This window comes from Hirundo rustica, chromosome 15 (genome assembly GCF_015227805.2).
Source record: "Hirundo rustica isolate bHirRus1 chromosome 15, bHirRus1.pri.v3, whole genome shotgun sequence".
NCBI lineage: Eukaryota > Metazoa > Chordata > Aves > Passeriformes > Hirundinidae > Hirundo > Hirundo rustica.
In genome coordinates, this window is record NC_053464.1 from 1204780 (window position 1) to 1227487 (window position 22708).

At 49.8% G+C, this 22708-nt stretch overlaps 1 protein-coding gene across 1 annotated transcript in view; it reads right to left on the reverse strand.

Annotated features, from left to right (window-relative positions):
* Positions 1–22280, reverse strand: part of PIGQ (phosphatidylinositol glycan anchor biosynthesis class Q) — a 37626-nt gene extending 15346 nt beyond the window's left edge. The window contains exons 1-7 of the mRNA XM_040079332.1: positions 22208–22280; positions 18509–19199; positions 12886–13017; positions 11266–11386; positions 4779–4905; positions 3474–3627; positions 817–928 (exon numbers count right to left, since the gene is read on the reverse strand). Coding sequence (XP_039935266.1) covers positions 817–928; positions 3474–3627; positions 4779–4905; positions 11266–11386; positions 12886–13017; positions 18509–19173 — 1311 coding nt within the window. The 5' untranslated portion in view covers positions 19174–19199; positions 22208–22280. The remainder of the gene's footprint in view (positions 1–816; positions 929–3473; positions 3628–4778; positions 4906–11265; positions 11387–12885; positions 13018–18508; positions 19200–22207) is intronic.
* Positions 22281–22708: the final 428 nt, after the last annotated feature.

The window sequence follows — 22708 nt, forward strand, 5'->3', positions numbered from 1 at the left end:
ATTATTGTATTATTTCAGTGATGTTCGCAGCTGCTGGCCTGGAGCAGTTCAGGCTCTGCCGGACTTTTGCATGGCATTTCAGAAATTAAAAAGAGCTTACAGCACTCCACAAAAAACTGCCTCTGCCTGAGTGAGAGTGTGTGGGCCAGGCTCCAGCACAACGTGAATGAAACGGGGCCTTTTAATAGAAATGCTGCCACGGCTGTTACTGTGGCAACACTGCTGGGCACCACATTTCCAACTGCCTCCATCCCTCCCCCATTCCCACTCCAGGCTCTGGGAGCTGCCAGCATCTGCAGCACCCACCACAGCTCAAGGAGTGCCTGGAGGAGCTCAGGGCAACTCTGCACTTGCCAGAATCTGGCTTTCTGGGCAAGGGAAGGGGTGCTGGAGGGCAGGGAAAGGGAAAGGGAAAGGGAAAGGGAAAGGGAAAGGGAAAGGGAAAGGGGAAAGGAAAGGATGCTGGAGATCGGGAATAGGGTGCAGGGCAGGAAAGGGGTGCAGGGCAGGGAAGAGGCACTGCAGGGAAGGGGAGGGGTGAGGGAATGGAAGTGGTATAGGGAAGGGAAGGGCTGCTGCAGGTAAGGAAGGGGTGCTGGAGGTCAGGGAAGGAGTGCAGGGCAATGAAGGGGTGCTGCAGGGTAGTCAAAGAGCGCTGTAAGGCAGCAGAAGAGCCCTGGGCTCAGAGTGTCAGGGTAGGACCCCGTTCTGGGCACCACAAAGGCTCCTGTGCCCGTGTCCCGGTATCAGTCAGAGCAGGACGGGAGGGCAGCACCAAGGGCAGTGCCCTGGAGGGTCCCAGGGCTGTGGCACTACCTGGTCCAGGTCGTAGGAGCAGGAATCCACCCGCTGCCGCAGCACGTTCCACTTCTTCCCCCGGAACAGGCGCCACAGAGACGACAGGCCATAGATCTTCAGGCAGTAGAGCCTGAGCAAAGAGAAGACTCTGCAGCACAGCTGGCAGCTCCCAGCTCCAGCACCACCCAGCTGTCACCAGCACAGCCCCACGCCCACTCACCCACCTGCAGAGCCAGGGGTGGCAAAAGAAATTCACTGGGAATCATGCAGGTAAAGACTCATGGCTCAGTCAACCCCAACTGGGCCCCCCTGGCATGGGGGCTACTGCAGCCAGCAGTGGAGGGCAATGGCCAGGCCGTGCCCTGGAGATGCAGCAATCACCAGCCTCATGGCAACACCTTCCCTGCAGCAAAAGGGTGCTGAGGCCCTGGCACAGGGTGCTCAGAGAAGCTGTGGCTGCGCCTGGATCCCTGGCAGTGTCCAAGGCCAGGCTGGATTGGACTTGGAGCAGCCTGGGACAGTGGAAGGTGTCTCTGCCCACAGCAGGAGTTGGAATGAAATGAGCTTTAAGGCCCCTTCCAACCCAAACCATTCCAAGATTCTATGAAAAGAACCAGCAGTCCTACTTCCCCAAGCTCCCCTGTGTCTCCCCAGTTCAGATCTGTCCCTTCCCCTGCCTTCACACCCTTCCAGACAGGGCTGGCCAAGGTCCTACCCCCACACCTGAGTCAATGCAATGCAAATGTGCCTCTGCAGCGGAGATACAAGGGAGAGGAGCGGAGCCCCTGCAGCTTCTCTAGTAACCCACAGCTCTAAAAATCCCTAAGAGTGGGAAGAGACCAGTGAAAGGCCTGGTGGCCCCTACTGCACCCCTTCCTTAGGTTTTCAGAACTTGTGCTATGAGACTTGGAGCTACTTCCCTCACAAAAAAATGACAACAGTGAGGGAAACTTGCGGTGAACAAGGCGTGGGAAACAGATACCTTTTTATGGAATAACATCAAGGAAGAAAGAGTCCTTGGGATGGAGAGGAGGCACAAAGTGCCCTGGGCAGCAGTGCCAACATACAGGAATGTAAAGAAAGGGTACATGGACAATGTGTGGGGCAGAACAGAGTCTGAGAAAGCCTGAGCTACAAAAGCCAGACTGGCAAACCAGGCTAGCAAAGGTGTGGAGGCTGCTCAGATTTCACAACAGCAATGTGAAAGCAGAGGCAAGGAGTCTCATCCAAGAGAAGAATCTGGTTTGAGGAACACCAACTGCTTCAAGGAATTGGCAGGGTGCCTCCAGACTGACAGGCACAGCTTGGTGCACTAATCCCTAGGCAGGAGGGAGCCCAGGACAACTCCTCCAGGTTCTAGCACACACTTGCCCATGGCTCTAAGGCCACGCTGTCCCTGCACTCCCTGGCATGACACCCAGCCTGTGTTGCTGCAGTGGCACCTGCCCCACCTGCCCTGCTGCCTGCACACACATGCCTGCCCTCGTTTCACTCTGTGGGTTGTTCCAGGAGGAGATCTCAGGCTCCACCAGCACCTGAACCAGCAAATTCTTCCTCCTTGCCAGCTGCAGGAATTCAAGGGGCTGTGGTGGCTGTGGGTGACTGCTGACTCTTCCTGGCTCTCCATGGGGACAGCACACAGCTCTCTGTACTTCTGACAAACACAAGACAGGTAGGCTGGCCCCCTGCAGCTCCAGGGAAGAGCAATCAGCTGACAAAATGCTTTTCCTACTTCCTCCTACCACTCTGCACAACTAGGATGAGCAAGGCCATTCCTCACAGACCAACACAGAAATTCCAGTAATTAGAGACCTCCCACTCCGGACATTACTGATTCTGGACCTATGCTCACAACAGACCCAGCTCATAAATCAGGTCTCAGTATTTCCAACCATTCCCTAAACTACCCATATCTAAAGTTTTATTATTTCTTGCGTTGTTTGCTGTGTAAAGTCTGAGGAGGGACGATGGCCATTTATCAGGCAAAAAGATCCTTTATCTCTTGTATCCCATCTCCCTGGCAAGCACATCCTGTGGCCTTGGTACAACACAAGTTAGAGGAGAGCAGGAACAGAGCACAGTGATGGACACCTCTTGCAGAGGAACCCCAAGAGGTGCCCCAAAGCCCCCTGCACTCCCCCTGCTCATTCAGAGCCTCTGCTCAGCTCTCAGGCCACAGGACCCTCCAGACAATGACACCAGGACAATGTCACAGACCCCCTGTAACCCCAAACCTGCCACCTGTGCTCCACAGTGCAGTTAAGGACCTCTGAAGCAGGGTAGAGACAGGGATTTTGGGGCTTCTCCAAAACTACAGGGGTTCCCCTCTCCTCCTCCACTTCTTCATTTCCCCTCCAAATCTCTAGCAAGGTGCAATGGAGGAGAGTCCTATGAGGCTGGATCAAAGGGAGGAGGTGAGCTGCTTTCTTGTCCTCTGCCTGTTTGTGTAGTTTCATTTTTCCAGGTCGCTACCACGACAGATAAATATCTAAATGCAGGAGAAATGAAAGATGGGTTGCTTGTACTACTCTGGCCATCATTTCTACAGGCTTAAAAGACTGCAAGAAATGAATTGTGGGTTAAAATGTGAATTCAGGAGAACTACACCAGGACTGAATGCTTCACCACAGCCTGAGGTGTTTCCAAACAAACCCCAGAGAGGGAGGGGGACTCACCTGGCCCCGTAGACATAGAAGCAGTAGATGTGGAAGGTCAGGAGCGCCATGATGTCGGAGAGGATGCAGAGAGCCACGGTGAGGCCCAGACAAGCCGACAGCCCCACGTACCACAGGATCATCTCAATGAAGGGGGACAGCAGGTGGATGTAGCCTGGTGGACATGGCAGAGGGTCAGTGTTCAACGGGGTCATCTCCCTCCTGACCCACTCAAAAGGCCGATTCCCCTCGCCCTAGAACACTGCTCCAGAAATCAGAGCCACAAAAACATAGAAGTGAAGCTGGAAAACTCCTTCAGATGCCATCTTTTCTTTAGGAGGGCCAACAAAAACCCTCCTTCTGCCCAAGTTTCTGCCCCAAGGCGAGGCAGCACAGGGAGGATGGGGAGGAGTATGCATAGCTTGAACACAGCAGTCACCTTTCTCCACATGGGATTTCATGGAATTAGCATGGCATGGGTTGGGTTGCAAGGCACCTTAAAGATCATTTAGTGCCACCTCCCTGCCATGGGCAGGGACACCTTCCACCAGGCCAGGTTGTTTCAATCCCTTATCCAATCTGGCCCTGAACACTTCCAGGGATGTAACATTTAATTTTCTACATTTGTGTCCAGGTTCTTAAGTACATTTTTAACTGCATACCTTTACTGCAACCATTCCTATTTTTCTGCTCATCCCACAAAAGCCACCTCATTTGGCTTTTGTAAAGTAAAGCAGTGTGGACAAACAGTCTCTTTCACCAAAGAAAGGGCAAAGTCACAGAAACAAGACCATGCTTGACTGGTGAGCAAAGTAAATCAGTAAAATAACTATGGAGTTCATGTCCATCATGCCTCCACTCCTCCATCAAGGATAACAGGCGTGTGTTATTTCAAGGAAGAGCCTGAAATAATAAAATTGCACTAAGCTGAAGTTGCTGATAGGACAGGGTTGGCATTTGCATCCCTGCATATTTCTCATCCTCATCCCCAGAGCTGCCTCTCACATGGCAAAGACCACAAAACCCTACAAAAGACCTGACAGCAGTGAATTCCCTTGGACACTCCCCACCAGTGACACCGAGGAACCAAGCCCCAGTAGGATCCACACTTTTTGCAGAGCATCAGTACCAGCACTTTATTTAATATGCATGAATTCTTTGTGTGGGAATCCAACTTTGGCTTCAGTTCCCACAGCAGGAAGACTCCCAGACAAGTCTGTACTTGCAGAAGTGCATTTTGATTCATTACTCACCTCTAGGCAAACATTAAACACTCAGAGGGAAGAAATGAAAAGGGAGGCTGGCAAGTTAAACAATTTCACTCACTGATCCAAAGATGGATGTGATAAAGAAAGAAGCGGCCCAAAACTTGATCCAAGGCTCGGTTCATTTTCAGTCCAGCTGGTGCTCCCATCAGCCACTGGAGCAGGTCCTGCAGCTCTTCAGCCACGTGCTGCAAACACAAGGAAGCCAGGCCATGGAGAGAAAAGACTGCAATCACACAACAGGGCCAGTGTACTGTAACTGTTGCCCCCTCAAGTATTCCACCACAACCTTCAAACCAATGGGAAAAAAATCCAAACAACTGCTTTACAGACAACTACCTAAATCAGAAATGCACCTTTATTAACTCCTTACTGAATCAAACATAACAGCTGAGAGGAACCTGAACTGCTTCAGTGGTCTCTGTGCTGGGAATACGGAACTGTGTCACCTCTGGAAGGCTTGCACAGTGGGATTTCATGGGGTAATGAGGGTTCTGGCAAATGCTAGTGCACAAATCCACTTCTAGGGACAGTCAGGTGAAAAGTCAGAGCACAGTTTGGGGAAGGCTGCCAGGATTTTAAAAGAGGGGAAGATGGCAGTGCATTAATGGGCAAAAAAGAGCGAATGTTTATAAACAATCTGTGTTTGTTTGGAGCAGGGTAGAAAGCCCAATGACATAAATGTATTCCGTGCCCAAACTCTCTTGATACTTTGTGGTGTACCAGGCAATAGCCCTGATCTTGCCTATCACTCTCTGCAGGCTTCATGGGCAGGTACTCATGACATCCCAGCAACAAAGCACCCTTGGAATCACTGAGGAAAAACACTAATGGAGCTCCTCCCTACATCACTGAATAAGAAAATCATTATGGCTGGAAAAGCCCTCCTAAAATCATCAAGTCCTCTGAACCTAATACTGCCAGCTGTACCACCAACCTACATCCCCAAGTGCCACATCCAGGTGGCTTTTTGAACACTTTCAGTGACTCCACCACTGTCCTGGGCAACCTGTTCCAATGTCTGACCATCTTCTTCATAAAGGAATTTTCCCAATATCCAATTTGAACCTCCCCTGCTGCAACAAGAAGCTGTTTCCCCTTGTCCTGTCCCTTGTCACCTGGTCGTCCCCTCCTGTCAGGGAGCTGTGCAGAGCCACAGGGGCCCCCTGAGCCTCCTTTTCTCCAGGCTGAGCCCCTTTCCCAGCTCCCTCAGCCTCTCCTGGTGCTCCAGCCCCTTCCCCAGCTCTGTTCCCTTCCCTGACCCTGCTCCAGCCCCGTGTGCTGTCACTTCACTGCTGCAGAACAAACCAAACCCCAGCTCTGGGCTTGTTCCTCCCTACCTCAAACGTGTGCTCCAGACCCTTCACTGAGGGCTGTGATTCACAGTTTCTGAGGATTTCAGCCCAGACCAGTGTTATTTATTGATTGTCTCTCTCCACTCCACTTCTCCACACTCCCCTTGCAGTTGGGTGATTTTTCTCCTCAGAACTTCACACCTGCCCTGCTCCCCTGAGCTGAAACCACTGCTGAGCTCGTTACCAAGCTCTGAACTGAGGGAACTGATAACCTTCAGCAAAGAGGTGGGGAAAATACTTGGAAAAAGTGACCTCTTACACTGTCCCACATGGACAGAGATTGTGAGGAAAAGCCCTCTTCCTCCAAAAATCCCAATTACTGCCCATGCAAGTGAAGGGCACTGAAAACTGCCCAAGTTTAGAAGCACCAAGCCACGCTCCCTAAAGCTGATGCACGGTAGCCTACTTTCTTTATCATTCACATGTATAATTTCCCTAAGGAAAAATTATTTCCAAGGAATGATTCCATTTTCTTTATTAACCAACACATCCTGGCAAAATGAGTTTGTAAACATTTACTTTTAGTGCAGTGGCAAAATTAATGGTTCCATTTTCAACTTCTCCAAAAAGCTTGGCTATTTCCTTCCTTTTCCCTCTGTCTCACTGCAAGGCAGGACTGATGGGATCCCATGGAGCTCACCTCTGTGGCTGAGAAGCCTTTGCTGCTTTATAAATAGACTGGTTTTAATATTTAAAGTGTTGGACTGGTAATTCAGAAAAAAGCATTTGGGGATTTTAATGAAATATTTAAATGCTTGAAAGCAGTCCTTCAGCAAGGCCGGGTTTTAGCAGTGAGTATTTCTGGAGGCTGCCAGTCCCAGAGGTGCTGCTAAACCCTGACAGGGGCAGGTAACCCTGGGAAGGTGCCCTACCTTGCTGACACTTAGCTGGGCAAGGCATCTCCAAACAGAGTCCTGAAGCATAACCTTGCAGCTTGTTTCCCAGACAGATATTTTAGGACTGATCAATAGCAAGTAGAATCAGGAAAGGTGACTGTGAGTCTGATTCTCCTCCTGCACTCATGAATACTGAATGTGGGCATATTAATAAATCAGATACAGCGGTTTGGAAGTGTTTCATAACAGGGTGCTTGGACCAAACTGGAGAGAGACTGGAGCTAACGAGGGTTAGATGAGCTCACTGTGGAAATATTCTCTTTACTGTCATGCTCTTCTTCCTAGTTTCCGTGTGCAGAGGACTAATGCTGATGTGAATGGATAGAGAAGGACACACAGGGTGCTGTGATTCTCCAGGGCAGGGAACAGAGCTGGAGAAGGGGCTGGAGCACCAGGAGAGGCTGAGGGAGCTGGGAAAGGGGCTCAGCCTGGAGAAAAGGAGGCTCAGGGGGCCCTTGTGGCTCTGCACAGCTCCCTGACAGGAGGGGACAGCCGGGGGGGTCGGGCTCTGCTCCCAGGGAACAGGGACAGGACAAGGGGAAACGGCCTCAAGTTGTACCAGCAAAGGTTTAGACTGGATACAGGGGAAATTTCTTCATGCAAAGGGTGGTCAGGAACTGGGACAGCTGCCCAGGGCAGTGGTGGAGTCCCCATCCCTGAGGGCACTTGTACACATCCCTGGGGACTGTTGTGGTGAACAGTGAACACGGTGGTGCTGGGCTGATGGTTGAACTTGGTGATCCTGAAGGTCCTTCCCAGCTTTAAGGGTTCTCTACCTGGTACAAGTCAGAGCATGCAGAGACAAAGCTCTCCCTGTCAGACACACCTGCTCTCTGTTGCAGGTGGTTGGGGCTCTAAGATACAGTATTTTATAAATTAACATCTAAAAATATTTTTCAGGAAGTGTTCTCTCTGCTTGCTTTGTTTATGGATCAGTGGAACAGGATTGAGTAGGAACATACACCCAATTATCTCCAAGCCCCAGTAAAGCTTTTGCAGGCACAATCTATGATAAATATGTAACTGTTTCAAACAGATTGCAACTTAGGAAAAAGAGACATCGGCAAGGATAAAAGAGATGAAGGGAAAAAAAAACACGAGATGGTTTATAAGCAGCTCTGTTCAAAACCAGTGCAGACCTTTGAGCTGGGTATTTCTGAAAGAAGGCTGTGGAAGCAAAAGCAAGGACAACCATTGGGAAGCCTGGTGGGATCAAGAGAAGGAGGAAAGTAGGAGTTGTGAGGGCACCTACAGAGAGAAGATTATTCAAGTTTTCCATTTTTAGATTTGAAAGCCTGCTTCAAAAATCAGTCCTTCCTAAATGCTCCTTGCCACTTACTCCCTGGGTGTCTCTGAATCACATCTGCCTCGCTGAGTGACAAAAGCAACTTGTTATTACAGCCAGCACAGCACAGCTCACCACGCTGGGAAAGTGGGAGCTGCGCTCAGTGATGCCTTGTGCAGCATCAACAATTGCCACCCAAGTGCTGATCTGAGATCCATTTTATCGGAGGATGACAAGGGATGGCCAGGGAACACGGCTTGAACTCCTGGCAGCAGGCTGAGCTTGTGACCCTGGCAGTGCTGAGAGTCAAAATAACCCACCTGCACTGCTTCCTTCCAGAGAGATGTTGGATGGAAAAAAACCGAGCACTGCATCCACTGCTGGGATTTTGTCAATGTTAAAATCAATCAATCAAACCAATAAGGTTACATGTTATATAAGGGTAGCCTGTCAATATTAAAATCAATAAGGTTAAAGTGAGGTTATGTATATAGGCTTATAATACATAACAATCTTATTATAATAGCAACATAGAATATCCTGAGTGGGAAGGGACCCACAGGGATCATCCAGTCCAACCCCTGGCCTTGCACACACACCCCAACAATCCCACCCTGTGCATCCCTGGCAGCATTGTCCAAACACTCCTGGAGCTCTGGCAGCCTCGGGGCTGTGCCCATTCCCTGGGGAGCTGGGGCAGTGCCAGCACCCTCTGGGGCAAACGAGATATCCAACGTTCTATTTACCAACAGACACAGAGGTGTAGGGTCACTGCCACCAGCATATCTGGGCACAGCTCAAAGCAGAAAAGTGTTAGGGAAGGAACAAGAGCCCTCTGCACGCAGGGAATGCTGAGTTACTGAACTTGGCAACACACAAGCACTTGAGAAAGCCCAGTGATGGGAATAATGCAGACCAGATGGACACTCAGCAGCAGAGAGGAAACCTACTGCTGAATGGCTGAGGGGAGATTTTGCTGTCATACTGGAAAAGAAGTGGTGCTGGCTTGCACACCACATGCTGAAGTCATTGGTATATTTTGGGATCACTCAGATCTGCCTTTTTTAAGACCTGCACATAATGCATATAAATCAATGCCCAGCAAAGGGAGTAAAAGGACTCCAAATGATTTTATGTCCACAATCTCACAGGCCTGGAAGAAGAAAGTAAGGCTGGAAAAAAGAAGAGTTGTGAGTGGCCTGAACTGATAATCCTGGAAAAACAGGGAAGAAAGGTACTGACTGGCTATCAGCTCCCCCAGACATGGAGGAGTCAGCACTTCCAGGAAAGCAAGCAAACAGCTCCTGGTGATAGCCACGTAACAGAGTCCACAATGGAGGAGACCTGGTGAAGACAGCTGTCACTGTGATGCAAAAGTCGAGTGACAGATGAGCTAAATTACTGAAAGAGGGACAAACAAGCAATCCTCATAAGAAAGCCTGTCGAGGACAGGTGCTGGGGTTGGACACACCTTGAGCACGGCAAGCGTCCATCTGCCAAAGACACTGGGCAGATGGAATCCCTCCCAGAGCCACCTGTGCAACCAGGAATGCAGCCAAAGCCACTTCCCTGCACACTTGTTAAGAAATCAGATTTCTGAGAGCTGGGCACTTCCAGTAAACCCAAAGGGAAAGCTCTAGACAACTTAAACTTGTCCAACAGAAATATCTGTAAGGGAAAAGATGTAGGAATAAGGTGTACAAGAATATTTGCAGTGTATAGCTCAAACACAAGAGCAAGTGACCTGCAACAAATGTGGCTCTTCCTACCCACCACCACTGCTGAGTAGTGTCTACAACAAACATGCTGTCCTTAAAAGTTTGACTATGAAAGGTAAGAAAACCAGCGATAATCCCGATCCACAGCAATGCTGGACACTCCACACACGTTTTCTGAAAGTCCAGCATGTACAAGAATGATCAGAGACCTTGCAATAAATAAGGAGTTAGACATGGACCAAGAAAATCATTGTCAAGGGAAATGTGAGCTCTTCCCAGGAAACGCAGCATAAGTAGGAAAAATAAACTACTGCTGGAATTCTCTGATCAAAATCAAATTCTTCCCAACCAAGAAGCTGGAGAAAAAGCAGAGAGAAGACATTCTCCAGCTGCTAGAAAGAAGCCAATGGAAAGACCCATTCAGAAATGAAAGAAAAGTGGGCAGAGAAAGGATTAGGCTGTGCAGCTGCATGGCAGGGCTCAGAATTGCCTGCCAAGACACAGAAGCTCTTAAAGCAGAGCTGACCTCAGATTAGTGGTCTGGTCTCTGAAGTACATTATATGCTCCCTACTGCCACTAAACAGATATACTGGAGCTCTGCACCTAATATGAACCACCAGAAGAGCAGGACAGTGTGAGTCACACTTGCTATCTGTGGATTTCTGCTGATGTTGAGGGATTTCTGTGGGCAAGTGGAGTTATGTTTAAGAAAATCACAAGACACAGCAAGTTTTCCTAGTTTAGCATCCATACCCCAGAGCTCTCAGGCAGGATTTCAGGTGTTTGTACCCTGACCAGCAAAGCCTTTGGACTTCCCCACGAAACTCCTTTCACAAGCACAGCTGCAGTGCTTATCATGTTTGACTTTCCAGCAGTTTATCAGATTCAACACAGGTTACAGCTTTTTCTTCACCACAAACAACCCATATAGCAACATCTTGAGGACACTTTCTGTTGACTCCAGAAAAAAATAAAAGCGCTGTGGCTCCACAACCACCCAACCTGCAGCTGCAGAGCCCTGTCCTAGCCATAATTGTTCCTTCAGAAGCTGGAGGAGCCCTCCCATAAACAACTAATTACTATTCACAGCACATGCAAAGCAGAGCTGAGTTTCTTTTGAGCAGCCCCGACAGGCTTGATTTGAAGATTTCACTGCTCTTGAGGAGATCTAATTTGCATGACTTCAGACAGGTCTCTCTGAAACCCTTGTGTGTGAGGCATTACAACCACCGCGGGCAGGAGCTGGGCAGTGCCCAGAGCAGGTGAAAGGGGATCAGATTTGGCCAGACTTACGTCGGCCACAGGGATGAGAGTCTCAGCAAGGTGACCAATGCGGTTCTTCCTGTACAGCCACGACATCAGCAGTATCCCCAGGGCCACATCAATCAGCAGAGACACAAAGATGTTGGCTTTCCTGCAAGCAGGGTAGAGAGAAACAGAGTTAGAGAAAAAGGAAGGACAGCGTTTAATATTTCAATGGCACTTGTTGGGTTTGCTCACGTAGCACCTTTAATGTCCCAGGGACACCAGGACAACTCACTAAAGAGGAACAATTTTGGAAACTTTTCGCTTCCACTGGTGTGCTGCTCCTTCTGTAGTGAAGCACAGGACAGGTTTGTTCAGCCTGGAGAAGGGAAGACTGAGGCAAGACCTCACAGCTCTTTACAGCTTCCTCCTGAGGAGCAGCTCCAATCTGTGACAAAGGAACAGCAGGAGCTGTGCCAGGGGAGGTTTGGGTGGAACTGCAAGAAAAGTTTCTTCCCCCAGAGAGTGCTGGGCACTGCCCAGGCTCCCCAGGGAAGCCAGAGCTCCAGGAGTGTTTGGACAGCGCTGCCAGGGATGCACAGTGTGCGACTGTTGGGGTGCCTGTGCAGGGCCAGGAGTTGGACTGGATGATCCCTGTGGTCCCCTTCCCACTCAGGACATTCTGTGATTCCATGATTCTAAACTCAGAGCCACTCAGAGCCTGCCACACCATGAAACCTTTCTTGGTAGGGAGCAAAAAGGGGATTGAAGCTACAAAGAGGAATGTTAGACAGAAAGCTTTATACACACTCAGTACCAGCACCTGGCACATCCACACTGAGATCAGACGGCTTTCCCAGACAAGGGAATAAATAGCAGTTTTGGGTTCATACACAAAGCCAGAAGGGCTGCTGAGCTGCCCCTTCCTCACTAGAGTTTCTGAATGGAATTCCATGACGTGAGTTATTCAGGAAATCAGACTGAACAATCACAGTTACTTTTGGCCTTCAAATCTGCTAATCTATTTTAAGTGTTCCCTGGGAGTCTATTACTGCAGGATCAGAGAACCACACAGAACGAGGCTGGCTGTGGAGGAGCCTTAGGGCATCCAATATCTGTCTCAGATCTCTGCTCTGTTCCTCTCACTGTGCTGAATGTTTGCTTTTTCTCTTACACTTTGTTACTGTTCTAACAGTGTAAGTGGAGTCTCTGGTCTGCAGTTTCTGCACAAAAAGCTTCCCCAAAAGAGTGGGTGAAAGAGGGGAGCATTTAAACCTTTCCGTCTTAAGGAAAGTGCCACTGAACACAGATGGATGGCCGTGGTTGACAGCATCACATGTGAAAGCAATGAGCCTGTGGGAGTTGTGAGAGCACAGCACTCACACATGGGTGCAGTACAAGTTTTTGGGGTGCAAGATCCCAGTTGCCTTTCCCGGGCTAGGGAAAAAGGCAAAATCTGGCAAAAGGGATAATTAACATTAAAGAAACAGATATATATGCATATGAATACAGTGCAGAGTAAAGATGTGCAAACCAGCAGGGAGTAGAGCAACATGATAGGGTGCAGTGAGGACCTAGTGCTGTCCAGGCACGAGATCCATGGTTTGGATTCCCCACAGGGGACAGGAATAGAGCCAAGACACACCTAACTTTACATGTGCTCCATACCTCATCAGCTGATTTTGGTTCTGAGCCTTCTTATTGCTGCTGATGACCTGGAGGTGCTGCAGGCGATGTCCCAGCTGCTCACAAGTTGAGAGCTTGCTCCACAAGAAAGACAAAGGCCAAAACTTCAGCACCCTGCAGAAACACATGGGAATGTCTCCTCTTGCCTTTGCCATGCAGCAGGCAGGCCAGCATCCAACATCCATGCAAAACACTCAGTGTTCAAGTTAAGGTTGTGCGACCAGAGCTGGTGATTAGATGTTAATGACTCTTTGAAAGGCTAACAAAATTAAGGCAGCCTTGCCAGACCAAGACATGCACACAGCCCAAGCTCTCATTTGCACTCTGTCAAACCATGCCTCACTCTTCCAAGGAAGCCACAAGGCAATCCTGATTCCAGCCTCTGCTTTTGGATACATCACTGGGCTTGCACAATGATCCAATCTCCAGAACAGCAGAGTCAAGTTGTGTTCAGTGCAACAATACAAGGTGTCACTGTTGCACAAACCCCGGTGTTATTCATCATGGGTTGGTTTGGATTGGAAGGGATCTTAAAGCTCATCTCACTCCAGCCCCTGCCATGGGCAGGGACACCTTCCACTGTCCCAGGCTGCTCCAAGCCCTGTCCCAACCTGGCCTTGGACACTGCCAGGGATCCAGGGGCAGCCACAGCTGCTCTGGGCACCCTGTGCCAGGCCCTGCCCACCCTCCCAGGGAACAATTCCTGCCCAATCTCCCATCCAGCCCTGCCCTCTGGCAGTGGAAGCCATTCCCTGTGTCCTGTCCCTCCAGCCCTTGTCCCCAGTCCCTCTGCAGCTCTCCTGGAGCCCCTTTAGGCCCTGCCAGGGGCTCTGAGCTCTCCCTGGAGCCTTCTCCAGTCCAGGTGAGCACCCCCAGCTCTCCCAGCCTGGCTCCAGAGCAGAGGTAATCACAAGTCTCTGTGTGGTGCGAGCCTGGTATAGCAAACAGCGGTGCCCTCCATGCAGTTTATGCCCCCTTTCCACACCCCCTCTTTTCTTTCTTCTTCCACTTGATCCTTCTCTTCTTTTTTTTTTTTTTTTTTTCTCTTTATTACTTCCAAATTCCTTTTTCAGGGTCTTCACTTCTACCTTTTCTCCACTGCCTTGCAGTGACCAGCATTATGTAGATAACACAACATTTAGCATTTAATTACGTTTCAAAGTTAACATCCACATTAAGCTTGTAGGGGAGGAAACAGTCACAAGGTTCTTTTCTTATGACTCAGAAGAAAAGTACTAAATGATGCTCAATTATTTTGGGGAGTTTCTTTTATTACCACACAACCTATAAAGCAAGGACAGATGGTGATTTGTGCAGGCTGAAGTGACACAGTACTGGGTGCAGGCTGGTCACAAAAACCACAGCAACACATGGCACCAGGTTTGGTTTGGGGGATAAATTCTGATGTGGATATAATTTGGATCAGTCCTCTCCTGTACACAGGAGTACACTACACTAGCAGTTGCTGCACCATTTTCACGGTGTTTCACTGTTTTTTATTACAGATCCAGGAATCCACAGTCACTTTTAGTCACTTCACCTACTCTCCTGTGCTGCTTTGGCATGGTCTTTCAGATTACATTCATTTCACACACTACCATTATTCCTTGTATCCTGCTTCACTTTGGAAATTGCACAGCTGCTTGGATCATTACTGAGCGTGGCCTGGAGAGGGATGTCCCTGCAACCTGTGCGTGCCTGCCATGGATTTCACCTGGAGCATGCCAGCCCGTGCCCAGGAGCAGATGCCTCCAGGACTGGCCAGGATGGGCACACTGGGGTGCCCCCTGCAATTCATAAAATTTACACCAATCACAAGGGCACGGCTCCTCCAAACCCTGCTCAGTTCCCTGAGGCTGCTGTCCCCTTCCTCCTGAGCCCTTTGACTTTGTGCACAGTTTGTCCCCCCTTCCCCCTCCCTCACCATTCAAATTTCAGACACATTGGGTTTGAAACACACGCACTGTACTGTGAATCATTCTTAATTTGAGGTCTCCAAGTTACTCAGCTCTGCGCTACAGCCTCCCACCTTGGAGACAAATGAATGCACTGTTCCTCAGCTGACTTGTCAGGGGGAGGGACCTGAGGCGGTGGAGGAAAGAGCACCGTGCAGGGGAGGGAGACGGGGGTGACTGCTCTGGCCACTGATCACACACACCTGGGCTCACAGATTCACCAAGACACAAGAGCAGACGAGTTTTCCCTTCCAATTATGCCCCAGCTCGGTGGTTACAAACTCCAGTGTGGCAAAACTTGACTAGAGCAGAGAATTGCACTTGAAATGTAAAGAAGGGGAAGGAGGAACGCTCTACCTGTGGGATTATGTACAGATGGCTGAAGGTGAAGAATTATGGGTCAAACACCAGCTGCCAGACCCTGTCAGCTCAGGCAGGAAGCAGCAGCTCCGGGCCCCGTGCTACACTACACCGGGTGATAGTGCCCTCGTCTCTCAGCAGTGGGTGTCTCTCACCATCCATGGCTGCTCCTCAAGCTGGAGGCAGCCAGCCCCTGCCTCGCCCCCGGCCAAGGGAAAGGACAGGCTGCTGTCGTCTGCTTGGGGAATGTCTTAGGTGGGAATGATTCCCAAAGCAGCCTCATCCCCAGAGCACCATGACATTGTCCAGCCTGCGATGGTTCAGCTCCTCAACTGGACACCATGGGCATAAAAACACACCAGAGGGATGTCCTTGTCTGTGCTACAACTGTCCTTGTCTGTGCTACAACTGACTCTCTTTTCACTCACCAGCACAAGCACAACCTCTATTCCACTCACATGTTTTCTTTGGAAAGGAAATACATACACATACTTATTAAAATAAAAATACAAACATACTGCAAAAGGCTCAATACAGCAGCTGCAAGAGGTGCTATGGGAACTCTCTTCTCTGTGAGGACTGAAGAAGAAGGCAACAAAATATTCCTTGCATAGTCTCCTACCCCTTTGCACATTGACCATGCATTGCCAGAAATACTCCCACTTGTTTACCACACATTATATAGAATAATTTTCAGAAGTTCAATGGAAAACCAACCAGATTAAAAAAAAAAAAAAAAAAAGAATTCAGTGATGTTGTGTCATTGCATTATTTAAGCAGCAGGAGATCTTTGGGGTATTTCCAAATATATGGAATTTTAGCAATGAATTAACATAGCCTCCATGAGTAAATCTTGATTTTCCAATTCATTTTTTTCCCAAGAGTGAGAGGGGAATTTTCAGATAGGAGATGAGAAGCAATCTTTCCAAGTCTGGATCACATGCAATTATTAAGCTCCATTAACCAGAACTCCCGTGTGTTTTCTTGCTCCTTGCTAGAAATTGCAGGAGCAGTGCCTCCCTTTGGATGAGGAATTGGAGATGCTCATAAACAGACTTTTTTAAAAGGAGCACGTGGAATTTATTGCCTCAAGACGAAAACATCCTAATGTCCCCAAGAGAAGAGACCTTCAGGGATAATGGGAATGCTGTCTCCCAAGTTCCTCTGAGGCAGAATCGCAATGGCCGCCCCTTAGCACACGGTGGTGCTGAAGAAATGCCTTAATTGAGGCCGTGCAGGACTTGAGAGCACTGGGTGAGCTTGAAGAGACAGTAGCAACTCACTCCCTGATATTTCCAACACTGCCGCCCTGCTTCTCCTGTGCAAATACACAGCAGGGGCAAATCCAAAAATCCCCAAGCCCCCCCAGCCTGAGAGGACATTGCTGATCTCCTTCTTTGGCCTTTCAAAGCTGAAAGGTCCACTGACCTGAAGGAGAAAAAAAACAGTAAATCTTATTTTATGGAATGTCCTGTCCTAGCATGGGGAGGAGGGGCCAGGAACAGCACCTACACATCACAACTTGAACTCTCCCTGCCTCGAGTATGTTGGCACGAAGGACGTTGTATCACACATCATGTGCAAAATGGAACCAAAATCCTTTAAATGACTTAGAAAAGGTCAAGCAGGAGACTTGTCATAAAGCCAGGTCCTAATCTCTGTTCTCCAAGACTGATTTTTAAAAGAGATATGAGATAAGTAAATATAAAGCTGATACTGTGGGTGAATAAAACAAAGAAGAGAGAAAGCTCTGCCTGCCAAGGCTAAGGCAGGCTCAGTGTAGGTTAATGCACAGCAAGCCTTGCATTCTGCCTGCTGCCAGGTACAGCTGGCTGCTGCTCTACCTCAAAACATCCATCCTGGCCCTAGGAAAAGCTGAAGTCAGAATTCCTGAGAAGCTGGGCAGCAGCTGTCTGGGCCCAACCTGCCACTGAGCTTGAGCTCCCCACTTATGTTTAGACTGGAGCCTCCTGGATGCCAGCAAGGCTTGGGCTTAACCTGACTCCAAGCCCAGCCTGAGTCCTGGCACCACTCGAGGTGGGACCAAGTGAGACCAAGTGCCTGTGCAGAAAAGAATCATCCTGTTTGTTGGTAGTGGCACACTGACAGAAAAAGGTCCTTTGGAGCTGACTCCAAATCTTCTGCCCAACCACAAAGTTGTGACTTAATCTCCATTAAGAAACAGTAACACACAGTATCTACAGAGCAGTCCCAGGAGGTCCTTGATGATATCAGATTTAAACCTCAATCTCTTCCAATAATCCAAAACTGGACAGTTTTCCCTTTGTATACCAAATTGTGTAACCCAACTGCTCAGAAAATCTTTGCTAGGGAAGAGTTTCACTGTAATTCTTTTACAATCATATTATACAATTGGAAGCCTGTTAAAAACCTCCATGCCCTTAGGCTGCACATAAAAAGATTTATCCATAAATACAGTAGTAGCTGTTACCAAAATTTCATCAATTACAGTGTCCCCTTGCAGCTTAGAACCAGAACTCCACCCCCTCTCTGTTACAACCTCTCCAGGCAGCCACAATGGTAGAATCACCATCCCTGCAGGTATTCAAAAAACATGTGGCACTTGGAAACATAGGTTGGTGGTGGCCTTGACATTGCTGGGTTAATGGCTGGACTTGATGGTCTTAGAGGGCCTTTCCAAGGTAAATGATTCCATGATCCTAGGATTCCTCCCTTCAAATCTGCTCAGAATCAGTTTTCAGTCCAAGCACTTGCCATGTGTTACATTTGGAACATCCTATTCATGGTTGCAAAAACAGGATTTCACCAAGGATTTGGGCTGAACAGCAATCCCTCTAAACTTCTATAAAGTGCCAAGGTTGCAGCACCACAGTCTCTTGGAGAGACACTGGACTTAGAAACAGTATTTGCTGATGTTTCACAGCTGCAGAGGGACTCACAGCAAACAGAGAGGAAGGAGTCCCCAGCTATCAAGCCATTAAGGAGAGCCTCATGTCATTCTGTCAGCCACAGAATAGCTGGAAATCCACTGTTTCAGCTGTGATGAAACCGAAGCAGGGCTGAACTATCCCTGCTGCAAATGAGGATGTGAATGCCTCCCCAGAAAACCTCCCAGTGCAATGAGGAGCTCTGAGGGAGCCTTTGGCCTTGTTTTCAGCGGAGCTCCAACAGGACCTCTTGCAGCAGCCTGTTTCCAACAGAACAATTTTGTTCCACATTTCTCATTGGGATTGAGCAGTAGCCCTACAATGCCTAAACACAAATTACATTGCCAGGCAAAACAAGCTGGGTGATGTCACATCACCTACCTGCTCCTGCAGATCCCAGAGACCAGCGAGAGCAGGAATGACAGCAGCATGCAGGCAGGCACGGAGGCCTGCTTCAGCAGCTCCACGATGATACTGGCCTCCACCCCATCCGACTGCCAGTGGGTCAGCTTGATGGGCCCCTCGTCGTACCTGTCCGTCATGAACAGGACCTGGCTCCTGGCCACCGTGTCAAAGATGGCCGAGAGCTTTGAGGCATCCTCTGCCCTCTGGCCAGCTGCGTCCAAAAGGGGGTGCAGATGGGAAAGCATGACCTTGCGCTGGTCATAGTACACCAAGATGATTTCTTCCTCCTGAGGGTTCTTAGAGTGTTTCTGAAGGGTAGAACAGCTCCAGAATTTGCTGTCTCCCTCTTTGCTTATCTGGATCCATGGCTCATGACAGAATATGGTCCCAAGGTCTTCCAAGAACTCACTGAGACTCTCTTCTTTCTCCTGTTTGCTGTTGCTCCATGAGCCAAGCACAGTAACACTGACTTTAGTCACGCGCTGAACTTCCGCAAGGTACTGCTTCACCTGGACAGGGATAAAGGGGAAGTGCACCACAGCCAGGATGATAGCGGAGTTCTGCTCGGAGATCCAGCGGCCGATCAAAATGCCGCTGTCTGCCGAGGAGCAGCACGATGGAAAGAACACCTTCAGTACCATGGCAGTGACCCTGGAGGGACATATACCTGACAATAAACACAAAAATTAAACTTGAGGATGGTGAGTAAATGCAAGGAAAATCTGAGCTGGCCAAAGCCACCAGAGAGGAGAACTATGCATGTTCGAAAATACTAAGCCCAACCACTTGAATAATGACATTAGTGACAGCCAACAGCCATACACACATTCAGGAGGTTCCTGATGATCTGCAGTCCTTGAAGTGAGGGAAGGTGAGCCTGGAATTTCCCAGTAAAGCCCATCTCCCAGTCCTGGAAAGGTCTTTCATGGTGGTACACAGATAAGCACAGTCCATCAGACTAGCCAAGATCTGGAATTCACTCAGCCTTAGATCCTGGATCCCACACTGGGTGTGCTGGAGCACTTCCTAGAGAAGGGACTACATTCCAGCACACCGTGGTGCCTCTGGGGTGTATTTCCTGCTGCTACCAACAATCAAACGCTGGTTCCTGCTATTCAGTCCCCTTTACCACCTTACGGCCCAGAGCTCTGCTCTGCAGCAAACTCACAGAGCAGCCTTGATCCCATCACTCAGCTCCTCCTGCCTCACTCCTCTCATCTGCAAACTGACACGATCATTTTGTCAGAAGGCACTATAGTAATTAATTGAAGTAATTTTAATTCATTTGATTCAACAGCCTAAAAAAGGAGAAGCATCTCTGCTTTATCAGTACTCTTTATCTTTAGTGCTTTTCTCCCCAGCGTTGAGAACACATCGCGATGGCCTTGGGAGACTTTTCCAGAAAGGAACTTTGAGGCAGTTGACAGTGTCTCTTTAAATAAGGTGGAGGTTTCTAACAGGAATATAATTGCAGTAAGGAGGGCGCTGGCGCAGAACAGGCGGCATCCGGCGCCCGTTGTCCTTTCCCGTCCCTCAGTGCTTTGTTAGGGATGTGAAAACTCCGCAGGCCCCCGAGGCTGCTCCTCTGCGAGGGACCCAGTCAGCTGGAAAGGGAACACAGAGGGTATTTACAACAGAGAGAGGACGTGCAGCAGGAGGGGCCTGGTGGCTTTGTTCTCCTTTCCTTTGGTAGAGGAGAGATGAAGCCAGCAAAGCTCAGCACCTGGGAATTTCCTACAGCATGGAGGGATGGAGGAGCAGCTATGGGGAGTGATGAACCTCTGGGGTTAATCACTCACAGTGGGGTAATCTGGGGACTTGTGGACTCCCCATCCCTGGAAGTGTCCAAGGCCAGGTTGGATGGGGCTTGGAACAACCTGGGACAGGGGAAGGTGTCCCTGCCAATGGCAGGGGGTGGAATGAGATGGTCTGTAAGATCCTTTCCATATCAAACCATTCCATGATCTATGATTCTTCTGAGTTCCTGCTTCCTCACAGACTCCAGGTCTCTGAGGTTTTCCCTCTGGTCAAACAGGGAGAAATGAAGTCCCTCTGTGGCCTCTAGATCTTGTGGGGCTGGAGGATCTTTGGAGCAAGGGCCAGTGCCGGATGCTTCCAGCACCACACTGCCAACAATAACCCTCAGGAGAGGGAAGCCTTGGGATGTGTTTGGTAGTTTTGCAGCAAAAGGGAAAATTCAGTCCAAGGAAAAACATCAAAGACAGCCCCATGATGTTTTTCCCATTGAAGGAGGGAGAGTTGTGAGTATTGCTACAAGAGACTCTCTGTGTCTGTGCATGGCAGTCCTTAAAGGTCTGTCCATCCACTGGACACTTCAGAGAGGAACTGTCAACTGACTCCTCATACACACATTTATTTTTCACTGAGATTGTTTTTAAAGACAGCCACAATCCTCTGGAGCAGAAACACTTCTCATCTTTATCTTCTCTAGTTTGTGAGTTTTTCCTCTTACACTTTCCCCAACTTTTTAAATTAACATAGTTTTATGCACCCAACTACTCTGGCTATAGCTCAAATCATCTGCCCTTTGGCTGCTGGAGATATGGCAGAGAAGATTCTGATATGATTTTCAGGCTGTACAAAACATCTTGATAGCTGAAAACCTGGCTGATCAACTATTGTTATGTTAATGTGTCTCATACTCCCAAATCCATGACTTGTCATGCATCCACCTCATTCATTTCAATAGACTGAAATATCAAATGTCATCACAGTAACTGCTTCACTGCTGCTAATTTTAACAGAAAAATCCTACCAGTGCTCATGCAGTTCCTGGTTACCAAGTGCTCAAAATCTTTGAGATCCACCTAATTCTGCAGAAAATGTCCACCTTTCCCTGAGAGCATGAATGCAATGATCTCAGGTCACCAAAATGAACAAAATAAACACCATCTAAAATGTCTTAATGCAACCAACAAGTGAATACAGGACCCCAGGACTGATTAATTCCAGATTTTTTGTTAGAAAAGCGAAGGTGAATGGCGGGATGTGGCCTTGGTCTCACCCCAGAGGCTGTCCTGTGGCCACAGGGTGCCAAGGGGGACTGATCCCACAGCAGACCTAAACCCGAGCACCCCATGTTACTTGCAGGGGGGTTAGGGCCAGGATATTAAGAATCACAGAACCGTGGAATTGTAAAGGTTGGAAAAGCCCTCTAAGACCATCACATCCAGTTGCTTCCCCAGCACCACCACCACTAGACCATGCCCTCAAGTGCCACACGCACATGGCTTTTTGAACACTTCCAGGGCTGGCATTCCACTGCCCTGGGCAGGCTGTGACTTCGCCTGATCACGCTTTGCGGGGAAAAAATTTCCCCATCAATCGTATCTATATACAAATTAAACCCCTCCTGGCACAACTTAAAGCCATTTCCCCTTGTCCTGTCCCTGTTCCCTGGGAGCAGAGCCCGACCCCCCCGGCTGTCCCCTCCTGTCAGGGGGCTGTGCAGAGCCACAAGGGCCCCCTGAGCCTCCTTTTCTCCAGGCTGAGCCCCTTTCCCAGCTCCCTCAGCCTCTCCTGGTGCTCCACCCCTTCCCCAGCTCTGTTCCCTTCCCCGGACACGCGGCAGCCCCTCGGTGTCGCCAGGGCCCGGCACTGCCTCCCCGGTGCCCGCGCAGGCCCCGCGCCCGGCCCGGCCCGCCCCGTTCCTACCGCCCGCTCCGCTCCGCCGCTTCCGCCCGCCGTTGCTCGGAGACGCCGCAGCCGCCGGCTGTGCAGCGGGACGGGCCCGGCCGGCGCCGCCGCCCGCCGCCCGCGTTCCGCGCTGCCCCGGCTCCCTGCTCCCCGCTCCCGGCCTGTCGGGCCCCGCCGGCCCGCTCCCGGCAGCGCCGTTCCCCAGGCTCGTCCCGGCGCCTTCCCGCGGGCCCCGAGAGCGGCGGCGCCGCCTGAGCCGCGCGATAAGGAGCGGCAGTGCCCCGCGCCTGCCCTGCCACCGCCCGGGCTGGAGCGGGGCCAGCGGCTCGGCTGTGCGCTGTCGGCTCCATCCCCAGGGGCTCACCCGTCCTCACAGGACCCCGCTGTCCTCCGTTCCCAAAATCGAGGGTCTCCGCTATTCTCACGGGACCCTGCTGTCGCTCATCCTACAGGCCAGGCACTCACTTTTCCATGTGGGACCCCATTGTCCTCCATCCCTAAAGTCCAAGGACTCGCCTT